A 15,911-nucleotide genomic window follows, 5' to 3' on the forward strand; every position below is an offset into this window, starting at 1 on the left:
CCCCCCACACACTAATGCTCCTTCCCCCCACACTCTGCACTGCCCACTGGGTCTGCAGCATGGGAGTATTCAAAGATACTCAAAAGGTGGAGACTTTAAACCCAGAACAGATACTCCCTGCAGGTCAGGAAGGAACAGATCAGCTCTTTTCATACTCCCAGACCGCAGCAGCTATTTTGATACTGTCATAATCAGCAGTTGGAGCTTTAGTCACCAGGAGAGAAATCGGAGGCTAGGTCCCTGGGACACATTTAAACACAACTCAATGTTATAACGGGAGGGCGATAGCCTGAGCACTCTGGGCTTTCTTTGTGTCGCAAGCAGCCATGTGCATGGGCTGGGGGGGATGGGTGGGGGTGGGTGAGGTTCTCCTCCACGAACAGAGATCTAATCCTCCCCTTCCCTTGCTCACACTGAATGCCCTTACCCAAAAAACACACACAGTCACACACCATTCATTACATTGTGTCCTGTGCTGTGTTTTGAAGCCGCAGTCACCGATGGTGTAGCGGAGGGAACGAGTGATGAACAGGGGACGGAGGCTGCCGAGTGGCGGCAGCAGGTGGGGGAGTGGGGGCTAAAGCAAATTGGATAGGTAGGGAGGTGCGAGGGCATGAAGGGATTTGAAAACGAGTGAGAGGATCTTCAAATTGATCCATTCAGCAATTGGGAGCCAGCGGAGCCTGGCAAGGACTGGTGTGATGGGGATAGGGACTGTTGTGCAGGTGAGTATCCAGTGCAGGTGAGCTGCAGGAAATTTGCGCTTATCCGGGCCTTGATGGCTGTCAAACAAATTGACAGGACATCAGTTAACGGAGAGTTGATGCTGGAGGAGGAGAAGTAGATAATAATAATAATAATAATAATCCTTGCATTTGATATAGCGCTTTTCACATCGGGAGGACGTCCCACATCTGAAACGCCTATGTTTCATGTGTGGCACTCCTCTTTGAAGATTTCCATTGCTCGTTTGGTGTTTTACCTGCTAGTCTTTCTTTCCAGTCCACCTTGGCTAGGTCACTTTTTAACTCACTGAAATTAGCCCTCTTCCAGTTGAATATCTTTACCTTTGATTGTTCCTTGTACTTTTCCATAAGTACTCTAAACCTAATGATGTTGTGATCACTCTTGTCCAGATGCTCTCCTACTGAAACCTGCTCCACTTGCCCCACTTCATTCCCCAGAACTAGATCCAGCACTGCTTCCTTCCTTTTGGGCTGGAACACACTGATCCAGAAAGTTATCCTGCACACATTTCAGGAATCCTTCCCCCTTACACTGTTATTTTGCTAGTCTATGTTAGGATAACTGAAGTCCCCCATTATCACTGTTCTATTGTTTTTTCATCTTTCTGAAATCTGCTCGAGCAGAGAGCCCAGCAGTGTGAGGAGGGCACTGAGTGAGTTGGAACAGAGTGAGAATTTGGTTAGGGAATTAGCTGAGAGTGGGAATTCTTCAGTAGGAGAGATACCAGAGAGCAAAAGAAAACTCTTGCATTCAGCAGAAGAGTGGGAAATCTTTCTTGAAGTCGAGGCAACCTTACATGTAAGCAGGCAAACAAGGCAATTTGCAGTTAATCCTAGGCCAAGTGTTTGGGTTTAATACATTTGCTGACCAGTCAAAACTGGTTGCTTTTATTTGAGACCTATATAAAAGGCCTCACTTGAGCAGAGAGCCCACTAGGTTTGAGATAATTGGCGTTTGATGTAATGATTTAAGAGGCGCACGGAGGAGGTGGTTGGTGGTGAAGAATAGGATTTGGGAGTTATTTTTGGCTTCCAGAATGATCTTTTGAGTTTTTGCTTGTGAGAGGGAGCGGTGGTAGGTGTGAAGGTGCTTGAGCCATACCTGGCAATGAACTGCGAGGTTGGTTTTCTGTCACCTGCGTTCGAGCAACCGGGTTTGTGATTTTAGGGAGCGGAGATGACTATTGTACCAGGGGAACTGGTAGGTTTCGAGATGGTCCTGGATTTCAAGAGGTTCAGGGAGTTGAAGGTGGAGGAGAGACAGCTTGATGGCTGCATCGGGGTGGCTGCAGGTGGAAATGCCAGAGGGTGATGAGGTCTGAGGATGAGAGGGCATTTGTGAGGGTCTTGGAGGGAAGCCTTTTTAATGGGCAGAAAAGGATGGTGGAGGGGTTGATGGTGGGGAGAGAGATGTGAGAGGAGAAGGAACCTAGGAAATGGTCTGAGCTGGCCTGGTTCATGATGGACAGACTGGAGACATGTAAGCCGTGGTTGATGACAAGGTCTAGGGTGTGCCTACAGTTGTGGATCGGGGAGTTTATATGGAGGGAGAGATTTAGGGTGGAGAAGAGGGCAGTGAAGTCAGAGCAAGTGGGGCAGGAGGAGTTGAGATGAAGGTTGAAGTCACTCAGGATGAGCAGGCATTCAGTCCAGAGGGTCAGGAATGAGAGGAGAGAGGATGTCTACAAGGAAGAAGCCAGGAGGTTTGGGGGGTTGTACACAAGGAGTATTTTGAAGGAGAGAGGATTTTTGAAGTAGGTGCTCGCCTTTCATAAGGTGCTCAAAAGAGGGAAACAGCCAGAGGACTAGTGGGATAGGTTAAGGGAGGCTTGGAACATGAGGGCCACCCCAATGCTGCAACGGTTGCGGCAGGGGGTGTGGTGGAATGTATAGCCAGAGGGGGAGATTTTGATAAGAGGGTTGGGGTTGTTGGGGGACAGCCAGGGATGTCAATATGCTCATCCAGGGTGAGGTTGTGGATGGAGGGTTCTTTGTTTGAGAAGGTGTGAATGTTTTGTGGGAGCTGATGGGATTGGATGCTGAGGGGAGGGGTTTGCGGGGTTGCAGATTGTGGGGGCTGAATGACCGTGGGGTTTGAGGGGGGGAGGAGAGTTGTGAAGGATGTGGGAAGGGTTTGCCTTATAGATGCAGGGGAGAGTCTTGTGTAATGAGTGGGTGTTGGTGTAGTCAAGGTGGCTGCTCTGGGACAACCAACAACATATGCCGCGATGAATATACTGTAAAATGCACTGACTTTGTATTTTCAGGCTAGTTCGTGCGTGGCAATGTTCCAAAAACAACCTTGATGATAATGACTAATTTTATTTGGGGGATTGTCAGTCAGTACAGCAGGAGAGAGAAACATCCTTCTCTTTTTCAATTACACCATAGGATCTTTAACATCCACCTAAACAGGCAGATGGACTTCAGTTTAATGTCTCATCTGTATTTTATGGATAAAACTGACTTTTCCGGCAGGTGGATGAGCTGATGAGACAGGAGCTGAAGAATTTAAAGCTGATAATAGACAGGGATGAAGGCACAGTGAAAAAATCCAAGAAAGGCAGAAAAAAGGTAGGTACTCAGTGTGAAGAATAATGTTTGGCTCAAAACTTGTAAACAGCACTGAGGGGATGCTCATTGAACTACTGTGCTTTTCTTTGGTCAGCTGTGTGTCTGACTCGTGCAGAAACCCATCACTGTGTTTAAGAATAGACAAATCAAACTGAGAATTCCAGACATCCCACCTACACATAGAAATTGTTGGAATAGGACATACCCTACTTGCCTAATTCCAGAAAGTATTTGGTGCAGGTTAGCAAAAGCCAAGGGTTGGAGTCTTTCATATATATTGGTGTTACTAACCTGTAACCAACCTACAGCAGGATGTTTGGTTATTATAAATGGAAGTTCTCTTCCCACCCCCATGACAGAGTAATTTTTTGGGGTCAGCCGGGTATCTGACACATGCAGAAATCACCATGTTTAAGAATATCCAAACCAATCAGAGTTCCACACATACTCTGCCTACACATGGAAAGTTCCAAAGTTCCCTGTGTCTGGAATGGAATGCACTCTCTTTCCTTGGAGGGATGCCCTTCTTACCTAATTCTGGAAAGTATTAAGCACAGATTGGAGAGAGCCAATTCTTGGAGACGCCAGAGTGTGTCTTGGGGTAACTACTGAAGTTTAACCAGCTAAAAGCACATAGGTTGTCATTGAGAGCGCCATCTGGTAAGCTTTCCGTTGCTTGTCCAGTTACCTGTGAGGGCTTTGGCTTGTAAAGTTAATGGGAGCTGAGTGGGAAGAATCCCTATCCCTAGTGACTGGGCTGCTCCTCCAAGTCCTGCAAATAAGCCAGGCTGGTTGTGCTGTCATCAGCAGTGCTCTGGAATACTGCGGACCCACCTGGCTCAGGAACTACCGGGATTGCCATAGAGAGTGGACTGGTTTCCATTGACAGGCATTTCATCTTGAAGCCAGCTTAGCCACAAAGAGACACCACTTACCTCCCCCTCTCCCAAGGAGGAAAATCACTAAGTGGGTGAAAGCACTGCGTGCAACATGAAACCTTACAGACTTGGAAATCGCAGGGTTAAATCCCCGATTACCATGAGTCTGTGAGTTTACCTGATCACAGCCAGGGCAAGTATTGTGCTGCAATTGTCATTGATGCACCTGGTACAGGGTGGGAGAACATATAAGATCAGCTGCTCATAATAGTAATCCTTGCATTTGATATAGTGCGTTTCACGTCTTCTAGACATCTCAAAGCGCTTTATAGAATATCCTGTAAAGTGAATTGACTGTATATTTGTGGGCAAAATGTGGCTGCCAATTGCACACAGTGTCCCACAAACAGTGGTGGATTAAAAATGACCAATTTATTGTTTTGTTTTGGAGGGATTATTATTAGGCGTGTGAAGTAAGGAAACATGCCCAAGGTTTCGCCCTGTCTGGAATTGAACCCAGGTGTCTCGCTTGCAAGGCGAGTGCTCTAACCACTGAGCTAGAGGACTGGAAGATGACAAGCCTGGACACCCAGACAGGATCAGGCTCAGAGGCGATATTCCCCAGAGCCTGAACAGCTTGATCCTACTTGTAAATGCAGACTTGTTCCTATCGCCCACATAAAACTGGTCGTTCGCTTCACAAGGTGTTTATGGGACCTTATATGCAAATTCGCTTCCACATTTGCCTACAAAAAATGCCTTCTCAGAGGTACTGTCCTTCAGCTGAGATGTTAATCCGAGGTCCCTTCTGCCTGTTGAGGTGGATGTTAAAGCTCTCATGGTACTATTGGAAAAGAAGAGTGAGTTTTTCTTTCCCAGTGTCTGGCCAACGATCCCAGAGATATAATTGATCACTCGCTCCTTGGCTGTTTGTGCGACATTGCTGGGCGGAAATCGGCTGTCGGATTCACCTACAAAATACAGTTACTCTACTGTATAAGGGCTTTGGGACATCCTCCTGACCCAAAGGAGTATTTCAAATGCACAGATTATTAGTATTATTTAATATTGTTCCACATGCTGTAACCAAGTGACTGTTATTGTGGTAAAAACTTTGGCTGAACATGTTGTAAACTAAGGCTGATTGTTCCAAGTTGGAGTCCCAGAGTGACCAGGGTTTGGCAGCTACACGTGGCTGGAGTGTGAGCAGTTCAGAGAGAACAAACAAAAGTATTCTCTGAGTCCGCTTGTCTAAGTCTCCTTTAGGGAGACACAGGGTAGACCAGGACAGCTCCAACACCCTCACTTTCACTGGATCATAATGAAAATAGTATTAATATTGACAAGAGGTTATAAGAATAAATATTCTTGCATTGAGCTGCATGTGAGAGTGTGGAGATTTGCATTTAAAACTGATAAATGAAACCGCAGTATTTGTGCATTTTTTTCCGATGGTTACTCAGCAGCACGGCTTGCACCTTGGCTATGAACCAGCCACTTCTCAGTTACCACCCTTGGCTGAGTCACTTTCTAGGAATTATGAAAAGTAGACGTGAGCCAAAGTTCCGAGAGACTTCTCACTTCATCCTCCTAGTACAGCAAAACCAGGCGGGTCTGCAGAACTCCAGGGTACTGATAATCGGCAGGACAGACCAGTCACTGGGGCAGGGAATCCTTCCACTCAGCTTCTGTTAACCCTGCAAGCTAAACAACAACAACAAGATTACATTTGTAAAGCGTCTTTCACATCGGGAGGACATCCCAAAGCCTTAACGGGTAGGATGGTCCTAGCTGGACAAGTAGTGGGAAAGCTTACAGGACAGTAATATCTATGCCAAACTATTCAATTTTAGTTGATTAGATTCCAGCAGTACCCTGAGGCAGATGGGACCTTGGTTTAACATTTCATCCAAAGGATTGCACCTCCAACAATGCAACACACCTCCAGCACTGCACTGGAGCGTCAACTTAGCCTACGTGATTCCAAGTCCCAGTGTGGGGCTTTAACCCACAACCTTCTGACTGACTCAGATGAGAGTGCTACCAACTGAGCCAGGCTCCATGTTGCACTCCATGACTTCAGTGTCACTCCCTCACAACAATCCCTCCACTGAAAGGTTCAAGAGCAGAAGTCTTAAGAGTGTCACAGTCCAAAAAGAGGCCACTCATTCCATTGAGCCTGCACTGGTAGTTTTCTCTGCATGAAAACTAATCCCACTTTCCTGCTTTTTTTCTGTGCCCTGTACTATTCCTCCTCTTCAAAAATCTGTCTTTTGAAATGATTGATAGATTCAGCCACACCCATGGTATGTGGCAGATGTTCCACATTCCAACCACCCTCTGTATAAAGACTATTTTCCAGTGATAGTGCTGCTTCCAACACAGCAAACACTTAAATGTAGTCACTAAGGGTAAAGAGTGCGCTTGCAAAGAGGTATGAGTCAACAAGCTCTGCTTATGGAAGTGAAGGAAGACCTGGCTGGACACACATGAAATGATAAAGTGTGTCAGCCTGGCTCAGTGGTAACACTCTTGCCTTTGAGTAAGACGATGCAGTGCTGGACGGAGGGGGGATGGTTACATTGTCAGAGGTGCCATCCTTCGGATGAGACATTAAACCAACATCCTGTCTGCATGTTCAGGTGAATGTTGATGATCCCATGGCATTGTTCAAAAAGAGAAGGAAGTTTCTTGTGGAGTCCTGGCCAACAATCCACCAAACAAAAATTTGGTCATTCATTTCATGGCTGTTTGTGGAACATTGCTATGCACAACTGAGCTGCCATGTTTGCCTACAAATACAAAGTCACTCCATTTCACAGTCAATCCTGTGAAGCGATTTGAGACGTCCTTCAGATATGATTACGGGCTATAAAATTGCAAGGATTATTATTTATTTTTAAAGTAACAAGAGTAGTGGGATCCTCAAAAAATGACAAACCATACTTACACTACACATACACCACATTTATTTAAATCCTTTTGTTTCCATTCATAGAATCATACGGCATAGAAGGAGGTCATTCAGCCCGTCGTGTCTGTGACGTCTCTTTTAAAAGAGCTACCCAAATCAATCCCATACCCCCGCTCTCTCCCCATAGCCCTGCAAACTTGTCCTCCCCAAATAATTATCTACATCTCTCTTAAAAGTTGTTATCGAATCGGCTTCTACCACCCTTAAGGCAATGCATTCTAGATCCGAACAACTCGCTGTGTGAAAAAATGTCTCTTCACCTCCCCTCTTTCTTTTAACAACTATTTTAAATCAGTGCCCTCAAGTTACCAACTCACCCGCCAGTGGAAATAGTTTCTCATGTTCACCCTATCGAATTGTCTCATAATAAGTCTCCTCTTAACATTCTCTGCTCAAAGGAGAATAATCCTCGCTTCTCTCGCCTCTCCTGATAACAGAAATCCCTCATTCTTGGTACCATCCTGGTAAATCTCCTTTGCACCATCTCCAATACCTTGACATCCTTCCTAAAGTGTGGTGTCCAGAACTGAACACTCTGGCTGAGGCCTAACCAGTGCTTTATATAGGTTCATCATAACCTCCTGATATTTGTATCCTATGCCCCTATTTATAAAGCCTAGTATTCCGTATGCTTTTTTAACAGCTTTATCTACCTGTCCTGCCACCTTCAAAGATTTACTTATATGAACCCCCAGGTCTCTCTGTTCCTTCACACCCTTTAAGATTGTACCATCGGCTTATATTATCTCTCCTCATTCTTCCTCCCAAAATGCATCACTTCACATTTCTCCACATTAAACTTCATCTGCCACGTGTCTGCCCATTTTACCAATCTGTTGATGTCCCCTTACAGTCTGATACTATCCTTCTCACGGTTTACTACTTTACCTAACCGAGTATCATTTGCAAACGTGGAAATTGTACTCCCTTTACCCACATCCAGGTCATCAAAAACAGCAGTGGTCCCAATACTGACCCCTGGGGGACACCACTGCGCAATTCCCTCCAGTCAGAAAACAACTACTCACCACCACTCTCGCTTTCTGTCTCCCAACCAGTTCAGTATCCATGCTGCCACTGACCCTTTAATACCGTGGGCTTCTATTTGGCTTACAAGTCTTATGTGGCACTTTATGAAACGCCTTTTGAAAATCCATATAAACTACATCAACTGCACTACCTTCATCCACCCTCTCCGTCACTTCGTCAAAAAACTCTATCAGGTTTGTTAGACACGATTTGCCTTCAACAAACTTTGGCTTTCCTTTATTAACATTTTTCTCAGTGAAAATGTATTTTGTCCCGGATCATAGTTTCTAGAAGTTTCCCCATTACTGACGTTAGGCTGACTGGCCTGTAGTTCCTGGGATTGTCTTTCTGTCCCTTTTTGTACAGGGTAATAACATTTGCAACCCTACAGTTCTCTGGCACCACCCTGGTGTCCAAGGAGGATTGAAAGATTATGGCCAGAGACACTGTTATTTCCAACCTGATTTCCCTCAGTAATCTAGGATGCATCCCGTCCAGACCAGGTGACTTATCTACCTTGAGCACCTTCAACCTTTTTAGTAGCTCCTATCGGTTTATTCTTATCTGATCCAGTTTCTTTACCCTCTCCCGTAGCATTGGCTGCATCCTCTTCTTTTGTGAAGACAGATGTAAAGTACTAATTCAGTACAACAGCCATGCCCTCTGCCTCCACAAGAAGATTTCCCCTCTGGCCCCAAATTGGACTCACCCTACCTTTGAGTAACCTTTTATTCTTATGTAATAATAAAATACTTTAGGGTTCCCTTTTATGTTACCCACTAATCTTTTCTCATACAATTTCTTTGCCCCTGTTATCTCCTTTTTCAGTTTTCTTCTGTACTTTCTGTATTCTATTTGATTATCTTCTGTATTTTGGACCTGGCATTTACCATAAGCCTCCCTTTTCTGTTTTATTTTAATCTCAGTTTCCTTAGTCATCCAGGGAGGTTTGGATGCCCTACCTTTCCCCTTTGTGGGAATGTATTTGTTCTGTCCCTGGAACTATCTCCTCCTTGAAGGCTTCCCACTGCTTGTTAGCTGTTTTATCTGTCAATCTTTCTTTCCAGTCCACCGTGGGTGGGTCCCTTTTTGACTCACTGAAATTAGCCCTCTTGTATCTTCACCTTTGATTGTTCCCTGTCCCTTCCATAAATACTCTAAACCTAATGATGTTGTGATCACTGTTGTCCAGATGCTCTCCTACTGAAACCTGTTCTACTTGCCCCACTCCATTCCCCAGAACTATATCCAGCATTGCTTCCTTCCTCGGTGGGCTGGAAACATACAGAAAGTTATCCTGCACACATTTCAGGAATCCTTCAACCTCCTTGCCCTTTACACTGTTATTTTGCAAGTCCATGTTAGGATAATTGAAGTCCCCCATTATCACTACTCTATTGGTTTTGCATCTTTATATCTGGTTGCAGATTTGCATGTCTATCTCCTTCCCACTATTTGGTGGTCTATAGTATACACCTAACAGAGTAACAGCTCTTTTTCTGCTCCTTAACTCTAACCAAATAGATTCTGTTTTTGGACCCTCCAGGACATCATCCCTTTTCAGGATCATAACTGTGTCTTTAATCAATATTGCCCCCACTCCTTTTTTTTTAACCTTCCCTATCCCTCCTGAATACATTGTAACCAGGAATATTCAGCTCCCATTCCTGCCCTTGTTTGTGCCAGGTCTCCATTATTGCCACTACAATATAACCCCATGTGGCAACTTGAGCCACAGCTCACCAATCTTATTTGTCACATTCCGTGCATTTACACACTTGCACTCCAATACCAACTGAGTCTGCATTTCTCCCCGTCTAATCCCTCCTTTTTCTGGACTACTCCTTATTACTTTGCTATTCGTCTCTCCCAGCCATCTATGTAACTAGTTTCTCTGCCCTGATGCTACATCCTGATTCCCTTCCCTCCTTGAAATTCGTTTAAGCCTTTCCCCACAGCACAAGTTAACCTCCCTGCAAGGATATTGGTCCCAGCTCTGTTCAGGCATAACCCGTCCACATTGTACAGGTCCCACCTGCCTCAGAATTGGTCACAATGTTGCATGAACCCGAAGCCCTCCTTTCTGCACCATTTCTCCAGCCGTGCATTCATGTGTTTGATCCTGCTGTTTTGATACTCACTCGTACGAGGCACTGGGAGTAATCCAGCGATCACCACCTTTGAGGTCTTACTCTTTAGCTTTTCCCCTTGCTTCTGATACTCTCCCTGCAGGATCTCAGCCTTTTTTTTTGTTCCCTATGTCATGGATCCCAACATGGACCACAACTTCTATATGTTCCCCTTCCCCCTGTAGAATATTTTGCACCCATTCCATGATGTCTTCAACCCTAGCACCAGGGAGGCAACATACTATGCAAGTCACATTTTTGGTTGTAGAAATGCCTGTCTACTCCTTTCACTGTTGTACCCCAATGACAATTGCATTAACATTCTTCCCTGTGTCCTCCTGTGCATCCATTTTCTTTTGACTCCTCTCCCCAGAGGTGACCACCTCCTGAAACATTCGGTCCATGAACTCTTCAGCCTCCCGTATGCTATGTAGTGACACCAGCCTCTCCTCAAGCTCAGAAACCCTGATCTCAAGCAGCCCTAGGTACTTCCTACACATGTTTGTCCAGGGCACACAAAGCATCCTAGAGTTCCCACATTGTGCATGCAACCAGTCTCAGCTGCCCTGCCATATTCTCAGACATGTTTTATATTATTTTAATATAGCTTTTATATATTTTATAATTATGCACCTCTTTCCCACTCTCACCAAATTCCTTAACAGAATTCTCATTCAGTTCTCTGCTCAAGTGAGGAGCTCGCAATTCTCCCCTTTATATAGGCCTCTGACACAACCAGTTTCAACTGGTCAGCAAATAATTAACTAATCCTTAACACCTGACCTGTGACTAACTGCCAATTTGACTTGTTTACTTGTTTGCTTGAAGAGTTCTCTCTTGCTCAAGAAACAATTCCCACTCTTTTGCTAAAAGAACGTTCTCTCTCGCTCTCTAGTTTTCTCTTGCTCAAGAATTCCCACTCTCACCAAATTCCTTAACAGATTTCTCACTCTGTTCCACCTCACTCAGTTCCCTCACCATGCTGCTGGGCTCTCTGCTCAAGCCTCAAATCAAATCCAGCCCAGTGCACCTTCGCTGCCCAGGATAGGGGTTTAGACTCTCTACTCAACCATTGACAGCCACACATTCAGGCACTACATACCAAAGCTTTAGAACTCTCTCCCTCAATCCCTCCCTCTTGGTCCCTCCTTCCCCTCTTTTAAATCACGATTGAAGACCTTCTTCTTGAACCGTGCTTATGCATTTGCATTTTTTTTGATATAGCGCTTTTCACGTCGGGAGGACGTCCCAAATCGCTTCACAGAACACACTGTAAAGTGAATTGACTGTATATTTGTGGGCGAACGCGGCAGGCAATTGCGCACAGCAATGTCCCACAAACAGTCGTAGATTGAAAATGACCAATTTAATTGTTGTTTTTGGTTTTTTGGAGGGATTATTATTAGGCGTGTGGAGTAAGGAAACTTGCCCAAGGTTTCGCCCTGCCTGGAATTGAACTCAGGTCTCTCACTTGCAAAGCGAGTGCTCTAACCACTGAGCTACAGGACTCTACCTCCTCCTTCCACCTGGGTACCAGAGGCCACTTAACATTGTCCCACCCCCCTCTCCCAGGCAGCGAGAGTCAAACCCAAGAATCTCCAAGGCATTGAAGTATTCCAAATCATTCAATTGAATGCAACAGGGATCAGCTCCACAGGCATTCCTTGAGGCTGACTCCATTCCATTACCAATCAGTAAACTAGCTGGAATGCGATTTATAATAAATTCCCTTTTCAGCCAGTTTCTTTGCTTCATGGAATATCCATAAAAACAATTTCTTGTTAATTCCCAATACTAAATAAGTGCCAATCTATCTTATTCATGTCAGCTACGTCCGAACATCAGATACAGATATCCAATGATAGATAATAATAATTATAATCCTTGTGTTTGATAAAAAGCCTTATCATGTCATTGAAACATCTAAAAATACTTCATAGTAAAGTGTATTGACTGTATTTTGTGGGGAAAATGAGGCAGCCAATTGCACACAGCAATGTCCCACAAACAGTCATGGAGAGAGTGACCAATTTTATTTAAGGAATTGCTGGCCAGGACACCGGGAGAGAGAAACTCCCTTCTCTTTTCGAATAGTACCATGGGATCTTTAATGTCCACCTGAATAGGCAGACGGGATCTTGGTTTAACATCTCATCTGAAGGATGGTATCTCCAGCAATGCAACACACCCCCAGCACTGCATTGGAGTATCATCTATGTGATTCACAGCAGTCTTAAGTGGTTCCACTGCACCAGGCTGACACACAATTCTTTCTGACATCAATATTCCTGCAGATACAAAATTAGTAACACTGGGACGCTGACTGGGAGGAATGACTGAACCCGACAATGCGAAGGAGCTGGAGTAATATCATTAGTGACATTACTAGTAACACAAAGCATCCATTTCATACCTTTGTATCATGGAATATCCATAAAAACAATTTCCTGTTAATTCACCAGGGGTCTGTACTGGGGCCTCAACTTTTCACCATATACATACATAGCTTGGATGAAGGAAAAGAGAATTTTATATCAAAGTTTGCAGGTGACACAAAGTTAGTTTGCACAGTAAATTGTGTAGATGGGAGCAGGACATTACAAAGGGAATTAGAAAGATTAAGTGAACCTGTGTGGAGCAAAACTGTGGCAGATGGAATTCAGTGTGGGGAAGTGTGAGGTCATCCACTATGGATCCAAAAATAGCAAAACAGGGTATTTACTAAATGGTGAGTAACTAAGAACTGTGGAGGAGCAATGGGATTTGGATATCCTCGTACACAAATCACTAAAAGCAAGCTCACAGGTACAGAAAGGTATCAAAAAGGTTAATGGGATGTTAGTCTTTATCTCAATGGGGGTTGCAATATAAAGGAGAGGAAATGATGCTTCAACTATATAGAGCCTTGGTCAGACCCCATCTGGAGTACTGGCTTCAGTTTTGGGCACTGCACCTCAGAAGGGATATGTTGACTCTGGAGGGGATGCAGCTCAGATTCACCAGAATTATACCAGGGCTTGAAGGGTTAAATTATGAGGACGTGTTGCATAAACTTGGTCTCTATTCCCTTGAGTTTAGAGGATTAAGGGGTGATTTGATTGAGGCTTTTAAAATGATAAAGGGATTTGATAGGGTAGATACAGAGAAACTATTTCCTCTGGTAGAGGAATTCAGAACAAGGGGGCATAATCTTAAAATTAGAGCTAGGCCATTTAAGAGTGAAATTAGGAGGCAGTTTTCACCCAAAGCATAGTGGAAATCTGGAACTCTCTCCCCCAAAAGGCTGTGTATGCTGGATCCATTCACATTTTCAAGACGGAGGTGGATAGATACTTGTTAGGTCAGGATATCAAGGAATACGGGGAAAGGATGGATAATTGGAGTTGAGGTGCAGATCAGCCATGATCTTATAGAAGGGCAGAACAGGCTTGAGGGGCTGATTGGCCTACTCCTGTTTCTATGTTTCAGTCCTGTAGTTCAGTGGTTAGAGCATTCTCCTTGTAAGCGAGAGACCTGGGTTCGATTCCTGGCAGGACGAAACCTTGGGCAAGTTTCCTTACTCCACACGCCTGATAATAATCCCTCAAGAAAAATAAATCAATAAATTGGTCACTTCAATCCACGACTGTTTGTGGGACACTTCTGTGTGCAATTGGCTGCCGCGTTTCGCCCACAAATATACAAGTAAATTCACTTTACAGTATATTCTGTGAAGCGCTTTGAGATGTCTTGAAGACATGAAAAGTGCTATATCAAATGTAAGGATTATTATTTTTAGTATTATTATTAATTCAGTTCCTTTGTGTTAGAAGGGAAAAGGCAGAAAAAAGAAGAAGAAAAAAAGAGAAAAGGACCTGACTCCTGACAGGTATTGGCTGAAATGCCTGCGAAGCCCTGCATGATATTTCCACCGGGGTTCAGCCCCAACTCACTGTCTAAAGCTGGGGGTCTGCTGCATTGTTGGAGGTGCCAGACTTCGGATGTGACGTTAAACTGAGGTCCGGTTTACCGAGACTATTCCCTATGCCCCTACGTTGCTACCTCAGGAACACCCCCTAAAATTATCACCACCACTCCATTTCACCCTCTCTCTTTCTCTCCATAATTCCTGCCTCAAGCAAACACACCAAATGGGCACCTCTCCCCTCTCTGTTAGGGATGTAAAGCTGTCCCTGTAGCATTCCGAGATGTAAACCAAAATGAAGGGCTCTATATAAATACAAGTTGTTATTTTTGTTCAGTTTTTTTACACTTTCTAGTGCTTGTTTTAGGACATTTTCTCATTACTTTCCATTCCCGTCCTTCAGATGAGATATTAAACCGAGCTCCCATCGGCCTGAAGTGATGGACCTTAAAAATCCCATGCCATTATTCTAAAACCGAAGGCAGTTTCTACCGGTGTCCTGAACAACAATCCCCTGAGAGAGAAACAGAGAGAGAGAGAGAGGGAGACTGGGAGAGAGACTGAAAGAGAGAGACGGGGAGACTGGGAGAGAGACAGAGAGGGAGACTAAGAAAGAGACTGAGAGAGAGAGACAGAGACTGAGAGAGACAGAGACTGAGAGAGAGACTGAGAGAAAATATATTAAAGGAGTCCTCAACAACAACAACTTGGATTTATATAGCACCCTCCACGCCGGACGGCGTCTCAGAGCGCTTCACAGTAACGGATCCCAGGACCGAGCCAGGGGAAGGGGGAGGAAGGTGATCAAAGGTGCGATCGAAAAGAAAAGTCTTCAGCAGAGACCTGAAAGTAGGAAGAGAAGGGGCGAGGCGAAGGGAGTGAGGAAGGGAGCTCCAGAGCCTCGGGGCCTAGTGGCTGAAGGCACGGCTGCCGAGGGTGGAGCGGAGGACTCGGGGGACGAGGAGGAGGCCAGACCCGGAGGAACGAAGGCAACGGGTACTGTTTTGAGGAGAGAGGAGATCAGAGAAGTACGGGTATGCAGAGGAGTGCAGGGACTTGAATACAAGGGTGAGGATCTTGAAGTCGATCCTCTCTGGGATAGGCAGCCAGTGCAGTCTGGCAAGGACTGGGGTAATCGGGGAGCGGAGTTTCGTGTGGGTGAGAATACGGGCGGCAGAGTTTTGAATGACTTGGATGTTATGGATGGTAGTGGATGGGAGACCAACGAGGAGGGTGTTAGAGTAGTCCAGCCGAGAGGTAACAAAGGCATGGACCAGGATTTCAGCAGCTTTGGGGGAGAGGTATTGGTCAGTCCTCCCACTGAGTCCTCCCAAAAGATGTCCTCCCACAGGAGTCTCTTTATCTGCACTCCCAGCTGAGTATAGATAAAGATGAAATGTCTGTCTGTGTGTCAATCTACTTTCCATATTGGATCCTTTGGTTGCAAGCGAAGCTGCAATGGGTACAGCTAGTTTAAAATAAATAAAGAGTCTTGTTAGTCTGCACACCGAAAACAACAACTTGCAATTATAGAGCGCCCCTCACGCAGGGTAGTGAATCAAAGCGCTTGACAGTGGAGGAACATGACACCAAGCCGGGGGAGGGGGATGGAGTGGTGAGGTGTAGGCGCAATCAAATAGGCAGGTGCGACCTGAAGATGGTGAAGGATAGAGCAAG

General features: G+C 45.0%; 1 protein-coding gene across 1 annotated transcript in view; it reads left to right on the forward strand.

Moving 5' to 3' along the window:
• iqca1 (IQ motif containing with AAA domain 1) overlaps positions 1-15,911 on the forward strand; it is an 81,928-nt gene that overhangs the window by 49,225 nt on the left and 16,792 nt on the right. The window contains exons 11-12 of the mRNA XM_007905875.2: positions 3,225-3,320; positions 14,140-14,198. Coding sequence (XP_007904066.2) covers positions 3,225-3,320; positions 14,140-14,198 — 155 coding nt within the window. The remainder of the gene's footprint in view (positions 1-3,224; positions 3,321-14,139; positions 14,199-15,911) is intronic.

Source organism: Callorhinchus milii, unplaced genomic scaffold (genome assembly GCF_018977255.1).
Source record: "Callorhinchus milii isolate IMCB2004 unplaced genomic scaffold, IMCB_Cmil_1.0 Scaffold6, whole genome shotgun sequence".
Lineage (NCBI taxonomy): Eukaryota > Metazoa > Chordata > Chondrichthyes > Chimaeriformes > Callorhinchidae > Callorhinchus > Callorhinchus milii.